This window comes from Schistocerca nitens, chromosome 2 (assembly GCF_023898315.1).
Source record: "Schistocerca nitens isolate TAMUIC-IGC-003100 chromosome 2, iqSchNite1.1, whole genome shotgun sequence".
Taxonomy (NCBI): domain Eukaryota; kingdom Metazoa; phylum Arthropoda; class Insecta; order Orthoptera; family Acrididae; genus Schistocerca; species Schistocerca nitens.
In genome coordinates, this window is record NC_064615.1 from 456,611,590 (window position 1) to 456,630,598 (window position 19,009).

The 19,009-nt window shown below is 42.8% G+C and overlaps 1 protein-coding gene across 1 annotated transcript in view; it reads left to right on the top strand.

Moving 5' to 3' along the window:
- Positions 1-19,009, top strand: part of LOC126236340 (ATP-binding cassette sub-family C member 4-like) — a 218,559-nt gene that overhangs the window by 178,959 nt on the left and 20,591 nt on the right. Inside the window, exons 21-24 of the mRNA XM_049945566.1 lie at positions 5,602-5,729; positions 5,823-6,068; positions 14,249-14,409; positions 15,214-15,343. Of these exons, the coding sequence (XP_049801523.1) occupies positions 5,602-5,729; positions 5,823-6,068; positions 14,249-14,409; positions 15,214-15,343 (665 nt within the window). The remainder of the gene's footprint in view (positions 1-5,601; positions 5,730-5,822; positions 6,069-14,248; positions 14,410-15,213; positions 15,344-19,009) is intronic.

Below are 19,009 nucleotides of genomic sequence, written 5' to 3' on the forward strand. Positions count from 1 at the left end.
AAACGTTCCAACGATGAGGACGTTCACACACCAGCTGCCCAATGTCTTTGTGCCGAAGGAGCGGGTTGCCATCGCCGAGGAACTGAACGATTGGTAGGAAGTTCCGACAGTTTCTCGCAGATATTTGGTGACTATGATGAAAAATAATGCCATGTGTGTTACTTTGAGGTGTAGTGCAGCACTCAATACAAGGTACTCGACCTGCCGGAATAATGTGTAACCTACTTTTTGAAGTCCCCTGGTATATTTTCTAACCAAATTAGTGACTACCTAGACTGATTTCGTAAAACCAGGAAGTGGTAAAAGACAACAGGCCCATTTATTTGTATTTCCCAACACCTACATCTGTTCTCCGCAGGTCAGCTTACGGCGTGTGCCAGAAGGTACTCGGTGTTCCACTATCCTATCCTTCCTTTGCTGCTCCTTCCGTGAAATCTGCATGATGAGAGAGCCTGTACTTACGCCTTCGTATTTCTGATTCCTCTGAGTTTCCCACCGTATTCGTTTCGTGAGATGTGTGAAGGAGGCAGGAACACGTTGCCCAACTCTTGCTAGAACGTTCTCTCTCCAGGCATTCACAACAGTCCTCGCCGCAGCAGGCTGAGCGGCTGCGTGACGCTCTCGCCATTACTAATCAAACTTGTCACGAAATGGTTTGCTCTTCTTTGAACCTCCACTACGCCCTCTATCAATCCTACCTGGTAGGCGCCCTAAACGAACAATGTTCAAGAATCCGGACGAATAATGGTTCTGTTGACTATTTCTTTCCTAGGTGAACTAGATTCCCTTAGGATTCTTACAATCAATCTCAGGCTATTAAATATCTCCTTATGTGGTCGTTCCATACAAAATCTATGGCACATATGCTCCACGATATTTTATTTCCATTTATTTATTGACAAACTAGTAATGAAATAACTGTGACTCTCTCCACACATTTATTCTAAGTACGCTATATTCGTTTATGTTGCCAAATGCCAGAATTAGTATCAAGATTCAATCACATGCAGGTCTTCCAAAATTTCGTTACAATTTCCTGGCCTTACAACTTACCTACATTCAGTAACATCACCTGGAAACAGCCTTACGAAGATTACGTAATTATCCACAAAACGATTCACAAAATAGGCATAAATCGTCCAAAATAACTGTCGTACGACTAATAATACTCTCAAGGGATACAGACAAATTACTTCAGTATCTGACGGTTTCTCCCAGTTTATTAACGACGTTGCGAGTTCTGTTTACTAGGTATACAATCCGGTCACAAAGCAGCTCCTGCTTTGCTCACCAGTTACAGTGCCAGACTGTACGGAATAGGTTCCAGTACTCGAGAACCGCGACTTCCGTGTTGTCCCCGCTGTTCATTGCCATCTGGTATTCAAGGACGAGCAAAATGAACTGAGTTCTAGTTCAGTGTTTATAGAACCCATTCATACAGAGGAATAATGTTCCATAATTCGACAACAGACTGAGTCAGACACATTACGGTAATGGGCATCCATTCAACAACCCGTCTTGAAAACTGGAATGGCCTATGCCCGATTTCAAACGCCTGGCACGCTTGGCTGTTCATTCGACCTTTCACGTAACCTATACAGTAACATACGGGTTTCCCGTCTAGATTGCGGTTTGTTGGTAGAATCCTGTAGCGATGCAGACCTTCAACAAAGGAAACTGCTTCCAATACGTTAGTTCGTCCAGTCTTAGAGTACTGTTCATCCGTATGGGAGCTTTACCAGTTGAGTCTCATTCAAGAGATTGGAAAGGTCCAAAGAGGAGCGGCAAGATTCGTGACTGGTACATTTAGCCATCGCGAGAGCGTTACGAATGTCATAGAAAGTTTGAAGTAGGATACACTTCCAGATAGACGACACGCTAAACTGAAGGTGCTACTCACTAAATTCCGAAATCCGATCTTCGCCGAGGATGTAGAGCATGTATTATTACCATCAACTTTAAAATCGCGCAATGATCACCATTCAAAGATAATGGAAATTTGAACTCGTACTGAGGCGTTCAGACAGTACGATCCGCGAGTGGAACGGGGGGGGGGGGGGGGGGGGGAATATGACATTGGCGCGAATTGTGCCCTCCGCCACACACCGCTTGGTGGCTAGCGGAGTATATATGTGGATGTAGATGTACAGTCGCTTTACTTCTACTGAGCAACTGTAGTTCGTCTTTATATTAACAATCACTTATCTTAAAATCTTTCATTTCGGCGTTCGCGCTACGGTTGAAAGAGCAAACCGTAGTATGAACTTCCTCAATGAAATAACTTCGGAGGTCGACAGATGCTGTGTGTCATCCTTCATGTCAACGCTAGTAGTATCACGGAACGTTTGAGTAGCTTAATCTCTTGTTGTATGGGTCCACAGCCTCGAAATTATTTCTGAATGATGAAACTTTTTTTTTTAAAAAAAAAAGTAGGTTGTCAAATTCTATAATGCAAGATGACCTTTATTACATCGTGTACATACGAGAACATGCTGAGAATTGTCTCCGAATTTTGCATGTGAAAACTCTTAAAAAATTTTAAGTAAAACAAGTGACATTAACATTCTACATCTTTACCCTTCACGTCTATGTATTTTTTCTCCATATAGTCATCTTGCCGACAAGCTCATTTCTCCCAAAGAGAGATCAGTTTTTTCATATCGTCACTGTAGAATGTTTGACACTGTTGGCGGAGCCACAAGCTCATCCCTAATTGCACCACTTCATCTTCATCAAAGTAAAGTCCACGAAGGTGTTTCTTAAGTTTTGGAAACATGTGAAATTCGAGTGGTCGGGGAGTATGGAGGATGATCGATGACAGTGCCCCAAGGAGTCAGATTGTTCCAGATGTCGCAGCGCTCGTGTGTGGTCTAGCATTGTCAAGCTGAAAGAGAGGGTGTTCCATGTGTGAACTCACTCCTCGAAATTGTTACTCGATTACAGCACTCTGTTTTTCACGCACCACCACAGTTACGTTACATAGCGGCGTGTTACACGCTGCAATTCTGTACCTGGTACCGGTAGAGAGCTGAAAATATGAATACATGGCGAATAAAGATGTAGAATGTTAATAATGCTTGTTTTATTTGAAAAACTTTAAGAGTTTTCACATTCAGAGGCATCTCTCTTCAGTACGCTCTTATACATGACAGTACGGGCCAGTTTAGGACTGTGGCTATTTTCCAGCATACCTCCGTTGGTGATGTGTGTGTCACTAAACAGATTTTAAATATGACGCACACATCATCGACTCAAATACATTTCACAATGGCCACAGGCTGAGAATAGACAGAAATGTGTACATGGTTCAGGAAAGGTCATGTTGCATTATAGAACTTGACGGTCTAAAGTGCTTTTTAAAATGGTTTCGTGATTCAGAGATCGAACAGATGATTTTTGTCTTACTTTGGTTAAGACCAAACTTTTTAGGATTGTTTTGCAATATCCGTAGCTGCAAGTTTTCTTTCGCACTAACTGACCGCATCTCGCATAGGGCTCCTTACGTTCATTTCGGCTTCTTTCAGATTTCATGTGTTAACAAGGCTTTCAGCTTAAAACTGTGACTTAGCTTTTTTTATTTCGTTGCAAGTTTCTAATACAGTTTTAACCAACAATGTATCTTTTCTATATTCAAACATTACTCAACCCATAGCAGTCGAAACTAATTGTGTTAATACACTCACATTCTCTTTTTTAGATCGATGTTCGAGATATTCAGCACAGAGACGAACGATGTTGATTCTTCGTGTAAAATCTGCAGTCTATTTCTTATAACACTTGTTATTTTTCTATCTATCTTAACAGCCATTTCTACTTTGTTAGTAACTGACACTACTCAAATCGTTCGTTTAGTACCCTCTTTCCTTTTTTATGGTTGTTCCAACCACCTCACAACACACGGGCAAATTATGGGCTGTCACGGGTAACAGAGCCCCTTTTCAGCTAGAGAAACGTGCAAAAGTGATGCAGAAACATTAAAAAGCTATTAAATTAGGTATTACGTATAATTTAAAATACTGATGGTTTCCAGTAAGGTTTTCTTGAAAGAAAAGAGCCGATGTCCTTTAGGAGTAAGTAAATAAAACTCACGTCTTCCTCTAGGGTTTAGAGTTGTTGGGGATGATAGCGCAAGATCAGGGATTGTCAGAGAATAGGGCTGAGGTTTGTTGACTTTTAGAGAGAAGTAAGCAATGGACGGCACGACATTTGGCGAGACATTGTTTTGGATGGTTTGCGATATGGATTTGTTGGGGATGGGGACATCAGATCAAGCTGTTTGAAGTAAACGGAGAAGACTGAGAAGGAGAAGAGTCCTGAAATGTAGTAGAAAGGATGTGGATGGGTGAGTGGATTTGTGGGCACATACCGTGGTCAGTTAGGCAAAAGCGGTTATGTTCCTTTCGAAAGAATGTGAAGCGCCTGTAGACGTCAGGTTGAGAGGACGTGGTGGTATAAGCGTGACAGACAACGAAGGTAACTCATCAGTCATGGAACTACTGGATAATTGGTGTCGAGCTTTCGGGAAGTGATGGAAAGTGGGGGTATTCAGTATGGTAAAGGAGAGGGTTTAAATTAAGAAGGTGACAACGGGATTCCAGTAGGGAGGGAGAACGCATATCGAAGGCGTAGCGGACTCCTCGCCTTTCGAGGACTTGAGGGAGTGAAAGAATTTTGTTGCACGGAAACCCAGACGGCATTTTCGTGACAAACGGTAGGTCGAAATAACATTTGTCATGGACGTGCTAGGCTAGTCTTCGACAACCCATGTTAAACGTATCAGGATATAAACTGCACAAAATATTACATTTTTCAGACCATATTTTACAGTGAAATCTCAAATCTGTTGTTATCAACTTCTGACAGTAAAACGAAACAGGAACAATCGCAAAGTGTTATTAAAATCATTCGTTCCGGATTCTGAGTAATGTCTATTCATTAACAGAAAAAGCATAGAGCATCTATTTGCAATGTTATAAGACACACATGAAACGATGAGTTGATGATACCAATTCTTACTTATTTTCGGAGAAACCCAGTAATCTCTCAGACTTCGGTCACTTTGTTCATTATATGGAGATTAGCAAGAAGAAAGCTAGCCAAAGCAGTTGAAAAGATGAAGACTTTTACGTTACCTAATTTTTTCTGCTCTACCGAACCGTACAATTCCTATAAGTAGTGATGAACAACGATAAAATAACAAATATAATGTTCATTCCTCGTTTTATCATTTTGTACAATACTATGAGCGGGTGATACAACACACACAATGTAGAAAATATAACATCGAACGCATTTTTGTCTCCATTTTGTGTAAAAACGATAAAAATCTGAAGTCGTAATTCACATCCAATCGTTTTAGAGTCGTATAATACAGAAAAGTGGGCCTCTGTGCTACCACCATGTCACACACGCAATTTCATTAACGTTGTTATTGTTTCTCGGCTAGTAATACAGCTACAGTGAAACCTAACCGTATTCTTCATTTGCGTTAAAAGATGTTTGAAATACTTCAAGTGCAATAGGTGTGTTAAGTTAAATTCATAGTCCACAATTTTTGACAAATGTATATCTGTGTCTCACCTCCAACATTTGTCATTTCAGATAAAAAACCACCAGATACATGGCCTCAGAGAGGTCACATCACCTTTCGGAGGGTACATCTGAAATATAAGCCAACAGAATCTCCAGTCCTCAGAGATCTTAATTTCTCTATTCAAGCAATGCATAAGGTGGTAAACCTTGTATTTTTCCAGTGTGCTTTTAACTCATTACTTTTGTCTTCGTACGTTTCTAAAACTTATTCTTTGATTTTTTGTATGTAGGTTGGTATTGTAGGAAGAACTGGCGCTGGAAAATCGTCTCTAATCTCCGCCCTTTTCCGCCTGGTCAATATAGATGGGACTATTCTAATAGATGACATCGACATTAGCGGCCTCGGCCTGCACGACCTGCGAAAGAAAGTCTCGATTATTCCCCAGGAGCCCGTTCTGTTCTCAGAGACGCTCCGCTTTAATCTGGACCCGTTCTCTGAGTTTGATGATGACAAGCTCTGGAATGCCCTTGAAGAGGTAAGTTTGTCACAATGGCCTACTAAATATAGTTATTAACATGTACAAGTCGAATGAGTGATTCAGAAGTAAGTAGGTATTAAAAGAGCGTTGTTCAAAGGTGAATCAAAAAGGTAATGTCTTCTGTGTCTTAAAAAATTTACTAGTGAACGTGTAACAGCGCAGTTAGTGCAGATCGTAGTCTTCACTGTCCTCTACACAACACTGGCGTTCAACAGTCACCATGCACTTGTACACATTGTCGAATCTGTGCATTAAAACCAGCATGGAAAAATTCAATGTTTTTCTTCTTAGCCCACTATTTTAAAACGCCTGGCTTTGCTGTTGATTTTGAAATCTAAAGCGTCTGTCACCTCGTATCACTTCACCAGCACGTCCTCGACTGGCGTCTGTGACAGACGTTGTCGGCTGCCCGCTGCGGGTTTGTTTGCGATATCAGTCTCCGTTACCAAACTTGTTCACCCAACGCTGTACATAGCTGAAGTCTATTACAGCAACCCCATACACATTCTTCACAGGTAAGTCTAAAACTACTTTAAAACAGTGGGTCAAGAAGCAAAACACTGAATTCTTTTAAACTGCTTTTGATGCGTGAGTTCACAGGTGATAAAAATCTGCACAAATGCATGGTGACTGTGTTGAAGGACGTGTTGAGCACGGGGCGGTTCAGACTATGACCTTTACTAATTCCTGTGTTGTCTGCCCCTGGTAGCTGTGTGGTCAGCGCGATGGAATGTCATACCTAACGGCCCCGGTTCGATTCCCGGCTGGGTCGGAGATTTTCTCCGCTCAGGGACTGGGTACTGTGTTTGCCCTTATCATCATCATTTCATCCCCATCGACACGCAAGTCGCTGAAGTGGCGTCAACTCGAAAGGCTTGCACCAGGCGAGCGGTCTATCCGACGGGCGGCCCTAGCCACACGGCATTATTTTAATCCTCTGTTATATGTTCATTATTAAATTTTTTTACGTAGGATGCATTACTTCTGTATTATCGCAATGAAGCAAAGGTCCATACGGTTAATCTGTTTCTGCTAGCATAATAAATGTGCAGGGTCACAATTTATTTAGAGTCGCACGGAATGATCCGTGATTGACAGGTAATTCGGAATTAGTCCCATTAATAGCACTTTTCTAACGATAATTATTGTTTATTTTGCTTGTTACTAACTAGTATATTCTGATCAATATTAAGCCTAAAATGAAAAAAAAAATTGTGATCGTAGAGGTAGTACGAGAATCTCCTGCGTCATGCAAAAACTTCCTTCTTGTTTGCTACGTCAGTTCCTCAACATAATTGTGATACACTTGTGCTGTAACAAAGTCTCTCCCCAGGTGACACAACTGTATTGTAACCGTACTAGGCTTACCAGAGGAAGCTACGGTACAGAGAGCTCGAGCTACACTACTGGCCATTAAAATTGCTACACCACGGAGATGCCGTGCTACAGACGTGAGATTTAACCAACAGGATGAAGATGCTGCGATATGCAAATGATTATCTTTTCAGAGCGTTCACACAAGGTTGGCGCTGGTGGCGACACGTACAACGTGCTGACATGAGGAAAGTTTCCAGCCGACTTCTCATACACAGACAGCGGTTGACCGGCGTTGCCTGGTGAAACGTTGTTGCGATGCCTCGTGTAAGGTGCAGAAATGCGTACCATCACGTTTCCGACTTTGGTAAAGGTCGGATTGTAGCCTATCACGATTGCGGTTTATCGTATCGCGACATTGCTGCTCGCGTTGGTCGAGATCCAACAGCAACCACATACACATGCTGCACGACCTGCGAAAGAAAGTCTCGATTATTGTAGCGAAATGCAGGAAGATCTGCAGCGGATAGGCACTTGGTGCAGGGAGTGGCAACTGTCCCTTAACATAGACAAATGTAATGTATTATGAAAACATAGAAAGAAGGATCCTTTATTGTATGATTATATGATAGCGGAACAAACACTGGTAGCAGTTACTTCTGTAAAATATCTGTGAGTATGCGTGCGGAACGATTTGAAGTGGAATGATCGTATAAAATTAATTGGTTGGTTGGTTGTTTCGGGGAAGAAGGCCAGACAGCGAGGTCATGGGTCTCAACGGATTAGGGAAGGACGGGGAAGGAAGTCGGCCGTGCCCTTTGAAAGGAACCATCCCGGCATTTGCCTGGAGCGATTTAGGGAAATCACGGAAAACCTAAATCAGGATGGCCGGACGCGGGATTGAACCGTCGTCCTCCCGAATGCGAGTCCAGTGTGCTAACCACTGCGCCACCTCGCTCGGTATAAAATTAATTGTTGGTAAGGCGGGTACCAGGTTGAGATTCATTGGGAGAGTGCTTAGAAAATGTAGTCCATCAACAAAGGAGGTGGCTTACAAAACACTCGTCGACCTATACTTGAGTATTGCTCATCAGTGTGGGATCCGTACCAGATCGGGTTGACGGAGGAGGTAGAGAAGATCAAAAGAAGAGCGGCGCGTTTCGTTACAGGGTTATTTGGTAACCGTGATAGCGTTACGGAGATGTTTAATAAACTCAAGTGGCAGACTCTGCAAGAGAGGCGCTCTGCATCGCGGTGTAGCTTGCTCGCCAGGTTTCGAGAGGGTGCGTTTCTGGATGAGGTATCGAGTATATTGCTTCCCCCTACTTATACCTCCCGAGGAGATCACGAATGTAAAATTAGAGAGATTAGAGCGCGCACGGAAGCTTTGAGACAGTCGTTCTTCCCGCGAACCATACGCGACTGGAACAGGAAAGGGAGGTAATGACAGTGGCACGTAAAGTGCCCTCCGCCACACACCGTTGGGTGGCTTGCGGAGTATAAATGTAGATGTAGATGTAGACTGTTAGCAGAATATGGAATCGGTGAGTTCAGAGGGTAATACGAACGCCGTGCTGGATCCCAATGGCCTCGTATCACTAGCAGTCGCGATGACATGGCTGTAACGGATCGTGCAGCCACGCCTCGATCCATGAGTCAACAGCTGGGGACCTTTGCAAGACTGCAACCATCTGCACGAACAGTTCGACGACGTTTGCAGCAGCATGGACTATCAGCACGGAGACCATGGCTGCGGTTACCCTTGACGCTGCATCACAGACAGGAGCGCCTGAGATGGTGTACTCAACGACGAACCTGGGTGCACGAATGGCAAACCGTCATTTTTTCGGATGAATCCAGGTTCTGTTTACAGCATCATGATGAACGCATCCGTTTTTGGTGACATCGCGGTGAACGCACATTGGAAGCGTGTACTCGTCGCCACCATACTGGCTTATCACCCGGTGTGATGTTATGGGGTGCCATTGGTTACATGTCTCGGTCACCTCTTGTTCGCATTGATAGCACTCTGAACAGTGGACGTTATATTTCAGATGTGTTACGACCCGTGTCTCTACCCTTCATTCGATCCCTGCGAAACCCTACATTTGAGTAGGATAATGCACGACCACATGATGCCGGTCCTGTACGGGCCTTTCTGGATACAGAAAATGTTCGACTGCTACCCTCGCCAGCACATTCTCCAGATATCTCACCAATTGAAAACGTCTAGTCAATGGTGGCCGAGCAACTGGCTCGACACAATACACCAGTCACTACTCTTGATGAACTGTGGTATCGTGTACCTGTACAAGGCCATCCAAGCTCTGTTTGACTCAATGCCCAGGCGTATCAAGCCCGTTATTACGGCCAGAGGTGGTTGTTATGGCTACTGATTTCTCAGGATCTATGCACCCAAATTGCGTGAAAATGTAATCACATGTCAGTTCTAGTATAATATATTTGTCCAATGAATACCCGTTTATCATCTGCATTTCTTCTTGTTGTAGCAATTTTAATAGCCAGTAGTGTATCTAGGAATACTTCCAAGCGACATTTGTGCAAAATTAATCTTTTTCCTATTTGTTGAGTTCCTCATATAACCAGCTGCTTTTCGTATGCTATGAAGCCGACCTCGGGGAAGATCAGTTTGGATTCCGTAGAAATACTGGAACACGTGAGGCAATACTGACCCTACGACTTACCTTAGAAGCTAGATTAAGAAAAGGCAAACCTACGTTTCTAGCATTTGTAGACTTAGAGAAAGCTTTTGACAATGTTGACTGGAATGCTCTCTTTCAAATTATGTAGGTGCCAGGGGTAAAATACGGGGAGCGAAAGGCTATTTACAATTTGTACAGAAACCAGATGGCAGTTATAAGGGTCAAGGGACATGATAGGGAAGCAGTGGTTGGGAAGGGAGTGAGACAGGGTTGTAGCCTTTCCCCGATGTTATTCAATCTGTATATTGAGCAAGCAGTAAAGGAAACAAAAGAAAAATTCGGCGTAGGTATCAAAATCCATGGAGAAGAAATAAAAATGTTGAGGTTCGCCGACGACATTGTAATTCTGTCAGAGACAGCAAAGGACTTGGGAGAGCAGTTGGACGGAATGGACAGTGTCTTGAAAGGAGGGTATAAGATGAACATCAACAAAAGCAAAACGAGGATAATGGAATGTAGTCGAATTAAGTCGGGTGATGCTGAGGGAATTACATTAGGAAATGAGACACTTAAAGTAGTAAAGGAGTTTTGCTATTTCGGGAGCAAAATAACTGATGATGGTCGAAGTAGAGAAGATATAAAATGTATACTGGTAATGGTAAGGAAAGCGTTTCTGAAGAAGAGAAATTTGTTAACATCGAGTATAGATTTAAGTGTCAGGAAGTCGTTTCTGAAAGTATTTGTATGGAAGTGAAACATGGACGAAAAACAGTTTGGACAAGAAGAGAATAGAAGCTTTCGAAATGTGGTGCTACAGAAGAATGCTGAAGATTAGATGGGAGATCACATAACTAATGAGGAGGTATTGAACAGAATTGGGGAGAAGAGGAATTAGTGGCACGTCTTGACTAGAAGAAGGCATGGGTTGGTAGGACATGTTCTGAGGCATCAAGCGATCACCAATTCAGTATTGGAGGGCAGCGTGGAGGGTAAAAATCGCAGAGGGAGACCAAGACATGAATGCACTAAGCAGATTCAGAAGGATGTAGGCTGCAGTAGATACTGGGAGATGAAACAGCTTGCACAGGATAGAGTAGCATTTAGAGCTGCGTCAAACCAGTCTCAGGACTTAAGACCACAACAACAACATGAAGGCACAGACTGTTTGTGCGTATTACAGCCAGAAAAGATAACTGCTATTTCTCAGTGATAATATGGTGGACCGAAAATCAACCAAATATCGAAAAACTCCAAGTCTTGTACCACCAAAGATAGTGGCAGATGACAGAAGTTCCAACAATTACAGGGAAAGTTTAAAAATTAAGCTGAAAACTTTCATGGTCTAAGTGAACCTAAGTTTAGGTGTGTAATCCCGAAACTGAGCGCTACGGTCGCAGGTTCGAATCCGGCCTCGGGCATGGATGTGTGTGATATCCTTACGTTAGTTAGGTTTAAGCAGTTCTACGTTCTATGGGACTGATGACTTCAGATGTTAAGTCCCAAAGTGCTCGGAGCCCCCCAAACTGAGCATCAGGAAAAGAAAGTTCAACAAGATTCCTGCACATGCGGAAATAATCGAATAGCAACACAAGGAGACGAGTTTGTGCGGCATATAAGACACGTGCAAAGTACTGGATGGACTGTTTATTGGTCGTTAATAGTGAGGAGTTGACGTGCGGCCTAGGAGGAAAAAAAAGGGGGGAGGGTGTAGAGTCTTTGATTACTGTTCAGAAAGCCTTCGGTCCAGAGGTCGACTCCAGCCAGTCTTTCCATTTTGAACAAAAATCATTAGCAATGGCGACCGAAGACTTCTGGGATTAGTAGTTGCCCTCTTTCTGCCAAAGAGGGCGGAGAAGTGGACAGAGGTCCAGGGAACTCTCTTGCCCTTGGGTTGGAAACAGCCCCAACAAGGCGAAAGAAGCAGCAGTGATCAACGCCATGAGGATACAGATGACAACAAAAACTACTGCATTACATTTAATGTGTATCCACAGGACATGTGGCCTGTAACAATCTCTGCAGCTGCAAAATATTCCGGAATAGTCCCCCATTCGGTTCTCCGGGAGGTGACTGCCAAGGGGGTGGTGACCATTAGAAAAAGACCTAGTAACCAACGAAAGAGTAACGTTCTATGAGTCGGGACTGGAGTGTAAAATGTTTTAACGCAGTAAGAAAACTGAGAAGTGTGAAAGGTAAACATAAAAGTTCAACCTAGATATAGTGGGGGTCGAAGTGAAATGGAACGAAAACAAGGACAACGACTATAGGCTAATATCAACAACAGTAGAAAATGGTATAACTGTAGCAGGGTTCGTCATGAGTAGGAAACTAGGGCAGAAAATGAGCTACTGTGAACATTTCAGTAAAAGAGTTGACGTGAGGGAGATGAAAATCTAATAATCATGGGGGCCTGCAGGGGAAGGAACAGGAGAAAAAGTAACTGGATGGTATGCGCTTGCAAATAGGAATGAGAGAGGAGAAAGACTGAGTTCTGCAATAAATATCAGATGGTAATAGTGATTACTGTGTTCGAGAATGACAAGAAATGGAGGTATACGTGGAAAAGACTGGGAGACTTGGGAACATTCTAGTTGGATGATGACATGGTCAGACAGAGACCCCGTAATCAGATATTAGATTTTAAGACCTTCCCAGGAGCAGATACAGACTCGGATCACAGTTTAGTGAGGATGAAGAGAAGAATGAAGTTCAAGAGAATCGTCCGGAGGAATCAGTGTGGAAGGAAGTGGGTTACTGAAGTACTGAGGAACGACGAGGCGCGTCTGAAGCTCGCTAAGGATGTGTATACTGCGGTAAGGAATACCAGAGTAGGCAGTTTAGTTGAAGGGGAGTGGACATTTCTGAAAAGGAGAAATTACAGATGGTGTACAGACAACACAGGTATAAGGATGGAAACTGCAAAGGAACCATTGGCAACAGAAGACATGCTTCAGTACTGATCGACGAAAGAAGGAAATACAAAAATTTTCAGAGAAAGAGATGAATATAGCAATATAAATCCCTGGCGAATGAAATAAATGGGAAGTGCAGGGGAGCCTAGGTGAAATGGCTGCCAGGAAGATGTGCCTAAATCGGAAGAGAAACAATCGTCGGGTGGACTGATACAACATACAGAAAAGTACAAATAACCTTCGGTGAATTAAAAGCAGTGCTAGTGACATTAAGAGTGCAATGGGAATTCCATTGTTGAATGCATAAGAGAGAGAGAGAGTAGAGGGAAAGAGTACATTGAAGGTCTCTGTGTTGGGAAGGGGGTGGGGGACGAGGAACCTGTCTGACAACGTGATAGAACTAGAATAGGAGTCGTTATGGAAGACATGGGGTGTCCAGTGTTAGAGTTAAAATTCAAAAGAGCTCAGGAAGAATGAGATCAAATATGGGCAGAAGGGATCAATAACATTGTTCTTTTTTTCCTTCTTTTTACCCAGACCTCTTTCGTTGGCGGGTTTAAGTATCGTATGCACAAATTTGATAACAGACGAAACATATTATATATGCCCTACAGATGGCGAATACTGTCCTGGGACACGTTATGCCACGCCTGCGCGACCTGTTCACGTTGTTCTGTAAGGGTTGTTGGTTGACGAGTCGCACGAGTCGCTTCTCGTCCCAACAAAACAAGTTTGGTACGCATGGCCAACAACTTATTAGTAGAATTTCTAGCAGAAATACACAATTAAGAAGTGTCCCAGCATAATGTGCTATGTCGAGTTATTATAAACTGAAGGAACTGCAACATTTACATTAACGAAAAATTAGTAATACATTTGTTTCTGCTGTACACACTGCAGAGAGTTGTGTATCATTTATTCATGAAATTATTAAAATCGTTATTTATTTTTATTTTTTTTTTATTTTTTTTTTAGTACATGGTAAAATAATTTGCCGGCCGCGGTTGTCTAGCGGTTCTAGGCGCTCAGTCCGGAACCGCATGACTTGCTACGGTCGCAGGTTCGAATCCTGCCTCGGGCATGGATGTGTGTGATGTCCTTAGGTTTAAGTGGTTCTAAGTTCTAGGGGACTGATGACCACAGATATTAAGTCCCATAGTGCTCAGAGCCATTTGAACCATTTTTTTAAATAATTTATTTGCGAATGTGTAGCATTTCACAATCTAAAATATCAATACCATCTTATGTGATTCACGACTTTGTATCAATTATACTGACGAATTTTCAGGTGGAGCTCAAATCCGGTATACAGACGCTAGACTTCCAGGTGACGGAGGGCGGCAGTAACTTCAGCGTGGGCCAGAGGCAGCTGCTGTGTCTGGCGAGGGCCATACTCAGGAACAACAGGATCCTGGTGCTCGACGAGGCCACCGCCAACGTCGACCCAGAGTGAGTGACGTGATCCACACAGTTGCAATGTTTGCTCCCAAAACTCTCTTCTTCCAATTTATACGTATCTTTATCCTTACAATATTTAATAAAAATTCAATTCTCTGCCTTTTTTCTCAACCATATTTATGTGAGCCAATAAACCGTGATAACGCCGCTGATGGAAAAAGAATTTCATATGTGATGGAAGTTGTAGAGTTGTCACAGAACACTATTGAAATACTAGGTCTCTAAATTTACTTACACTCGTTTCGAAAAACACGATGCCTTTGATTCAAAGATTCCAATTGAAATTCCCTGGGCATCTATAACAGACTTTCTAATCGGCTACAACAACTTGAAAGCAAAGTGACAGAGGTTAGGTCGCATAGAGGCCCATACACATTCATTCATTTTTCCCTCGCTCTCCACCTGAGTACCGAGCGAGGTGGCACAGTGGTAAGCACACTGCACTCGCAATCGGAAGGACGAAGCTTCAAATCCGTGCCCTACCATCCTGACTTCGATTTTCCGTGATTTTCCCTAGATGGCTTCAGGCAAATGACGGGGTGGTTCCTTTGAAAGGCCACGGCCGACTTCCGTCCCCATACTTCCCTTATCCGATGAGATCGATGACCACGCTGTTTGACCCCCCACCGCCCCAAAAAAAAAAAAAAAAAAAAAATCAACCAACCAACCAGTCTCCATATAATAGGACAGAAAACAACTAATACTGGTACGAAGTACCCTCTGCCAAGCCACGCACAGTGGAGTGCTTTTATTTCTGCTTTTCTCTGATGATCTGTAAAATAACTTGTGTTCCAGGACAGACGCTCTGATTCAGACTACAATTCGCAGAAAATTCAGGCACTGTACAGTGCTCACCGTAGCCCACAGGCTGAATACCGTTATGGATTCCGACAAGGTTTTGGTAATGGACGCTGGAGCTATGGTGGTAAGTTGAAATATTGTTACTGAAACGGTAGTTGAATAAAATCACATTATCTGTAGCCCATCAGCCATCTTATTTCAAGTAACACAAATTATAGGAATCATACGTAATGTTTGCTTATCTAATTTTTAATTGCACCTGATGTTTCGCTGCAAGTACTAAACCGCAGACTACAGGACAAACAAAATACCTTCCCAGTGCGTATGATATCGCTTCTCAGATAACAGTGCTTTACTAGACATGGTTGTACTGCCGGTGATAGCTCGTCATCACACGAGAAACTTTTCAGTTTGAGTAATCTCTAAAACCAAGGATGTCAATAAGCATGAGTTATTAAATATTTAACAAAAGAAATCAAAATACTGTTATACATTCAGCAATTTGTGGTTTGTTTGATTGGTCATGCCCTGAAGTATAATATGGAAACAAACATTTCGAACTGACGTAGGGACCGATGGGCCTAGCAGTCTGGTCCCTTCAATCCCACAAACCAACCAACCGAACTGACGTAGGTTGCTCGTTGTTAATGTGAGTCGGTGGCGATTATTATTTTTCATGTAACTTGCTGCAGCCATTCTTTAATTCGTGGCGCACAGACCATCTTTATGTTTCACAATTCGTGTAGCACTGTCGCCCACGAATTGCGGTTAACAATTAATGTAAAAGTACAATGAGTAGTAAGGGTAATTTAGGAAGTTGTCAGTAGGCAGCAATGTTGTTGTATTTTCTCCCTTTGTCCTTCTTTCGCTGGGCCAGACCGTGGAGACCACACGACGTCACGACTGAGACCCTCCACTCCATTCTGTTTCCTGCAATGCTTCTCCGTTTGTACCAGGTTTTAAACTTTTGAAAGTCTTCTTTTACTTAGGATTTTGCATGGCAGCTGCGCCATTTACTTATTTGTTCATGCTATCCTTTACTGTCGTTAATTATACATCCTAACCACATGCTTATTCTGTTCTGGGGTACTGTCCTTCACCAGCCCAAAAATACTGGACAATAGTTTTCCTAAGTGGACAAGTTTTTATCACCTGGATTCGCTGTCTCTAACAAGTCTGTATATTACCTGAAAATTTATTTCTCAAAAGCAAGGAACTGTTTTAGGTATGACTTTCTTGAGCTACAAGTCTCATACCGCTAAAGACTATCGGTGTGTGTAAGGGCATTGTAAAGACCTAACGTGAGCTATCGTGCTATTCTCCGAGAGCCCTATTGTTTTTGCAGAGACCGTCAATCGACCGCTATGCGAGTGGCCTGTGGTTTTAAACTCTGTCTCACTTGATACATTTTCTGCGAGTATGGTTTCCAGCAGCGGCGGTGAGCACGTGCGCATCAGGCTCGCTCGTTGCTCGTGAGCTGGACAGCTGTTCGGCAGTGGGGCAGCGGGCCACTCATGCACTAAGCACAGACGCTCGCGAATGACGTGACTCGTAGCTCGATTGAAATCATCGGAGTGTGGTAATGAATGACCTGCCACTCAAAACTGTACCCACAAGTACACGTTTAAGGGAAAACGGAACGCCCTATCCGCATAATGTAAAATTAGGTTCTGTTTATGATATATTATCTCAGAAACTCCGCAAACAAAAGTTTAGAAATTTTTAGGGCTCATAAATAAATTGCTTATGTAACTGAAGAAGTTGTGGCAACTTAGTGTTATCTTTTTCCTTTGAGCTTAAATTTCCTTTTAAATTTCAGTCCTATTTTTCTGATAAAATGTTAGAAACTTCCTTTATCATATTAAAAATAACTTCAGGTGATGCAAAATATATGTTTGAGTATACCCTGAAAATTCCAGCTTTCTGTATTGAGTAGAAGCTGAGAAAATGTATCTTTTGTATTGAAAAGAATAATCATACGAAAAACTGAGTCCAAAGGTGGACATTAAAACATGCCTGCTGTATAGTGTGGATCATCAGGGTTCTCTGCTTCTTCAGTTCTAATTTCCTCTTTGCTAATTTTCCAGTTTATCTTACATCTCTATTTTATATCTTTAACTTGTTTTCCGCATTTCTCAATCCCTCGCTATCCAAATTTCACACCGCCTCAACAGTGTGAGAGACTACACCTAATCCTAGAGATTGCAGCACTTCACATTTACTAACTTTGCCTTGATTGAACGTAGCAGCGGAACCGTATACCACAAAGTGTAGAGCGTATATGACCACAAGCAATTTTTTGGGTAAGCGAAACCAAATGAAATTTTTTACAGACTCGTTTGCATTCTGTGCCCTGCCCTGCAAACACTTTCGAAGTAGATCAATGTTAGCCAAGTCTTCTGGTACTGGATTCGCTGCCCCTATAACTGCAATAAGCGGACTATTTCTATGATTACATTTTTCGCCAGTTACTACTGTTTATTGTATTTGAACCAGCCTGTCGCACGTGCCAGGCATAGTCCATGTTGAGGATCATCATTGTTGGACAGTGTATGAAAATGCACTGTCCATACAGCTTTCATTGTACCTACACAATGAGTATTTTCCCTAACTGCTGTATCATAATAATCTTGGAGCCTCTTTATAGCTGACGCTGACGGACTATCCTTGCCACCAATTGGTGTTCTATCATTGAGGCAAGTTTTCCCTAGAGACTACTTCAGGTTTTGAAGATGGCCCCCTATTCTCTTCTTCATATGCCTCATATATTCAAGTGTCTTTATTTTTGCACCATCTTTATATGGTTTTAATGTCACAACTTCATTATAGGCTGTGCAGTCTCCGTCGCCTAAGTGATTGGCGTACCGTACATCATAACATAGATGACAGAGTTGAAAAAGTTTGTTTACTCCTGTCACTTCCATGGCTCCACTTGCACCACTGAAATTTGCTGTACAATTGTCTAAATGTAGTTGATTTTGTCTTTCTGGACACCTAGAAAATTTGTACGTAATAGCAAGATCAGTAATTTTGTCTATGTCCGCACATGTGGCTGTGATGACACAGTTTATTGAAGTGTGCCCTCGCTTTTGACAATTGTCATGAAATGTTGCACTTACGGCCCTTTCAGTGTCTCCCCTCCACTCCGTCCGAACAGGCCTCGAAAGGCCTAACGGTACCGACCGGGCGCCGTATCATCCTCATCCCACAGGCGTCACTGGGTGCGGAGATGGAGGGAGGGGCATGTGGTCAGCACACCGCTCTGCCGGACGTATGTCAGTTTCCGAGACTGGAGCCACTACTTCTCAATCAAGTAGCTCCTCAGTTTGCCTCACAAGGGCTGAGTACACCCCGCTTGCCAACAGCGCTCGGCAGACCGGATGGTCACCCATCCAAGTGCTAGCCCAGCCCGACAGCAATAACATCGGTGACTGACGGGAACCGGTGTTACCACTGTGGCAAGGCCGTTGGCCCTTTCAATGTCACAGTCTATGTTTTCTAATGCTGCTTCCGCTACTGCAATTTTCATACATTCATCGGCAGCATCATCAGCTTCAGACCCTAATGCATAATTATAATTGCTAAATTTGGGTGGGGAAGGACGCAGGTTCATTACTCCAAATAGCATATCCTCGGCTGCTTTTCCCATCCCATTCTAGTGTAGGCCATATATCAATCTACTATTGTAACTGTGCAATTTGCTATTATTGTCACCTGTAATATGACAAGAAAAAAAACTAGCGCTATATTTACAACACAAATAAATTAACTCTAAGTCTGCAACTACACC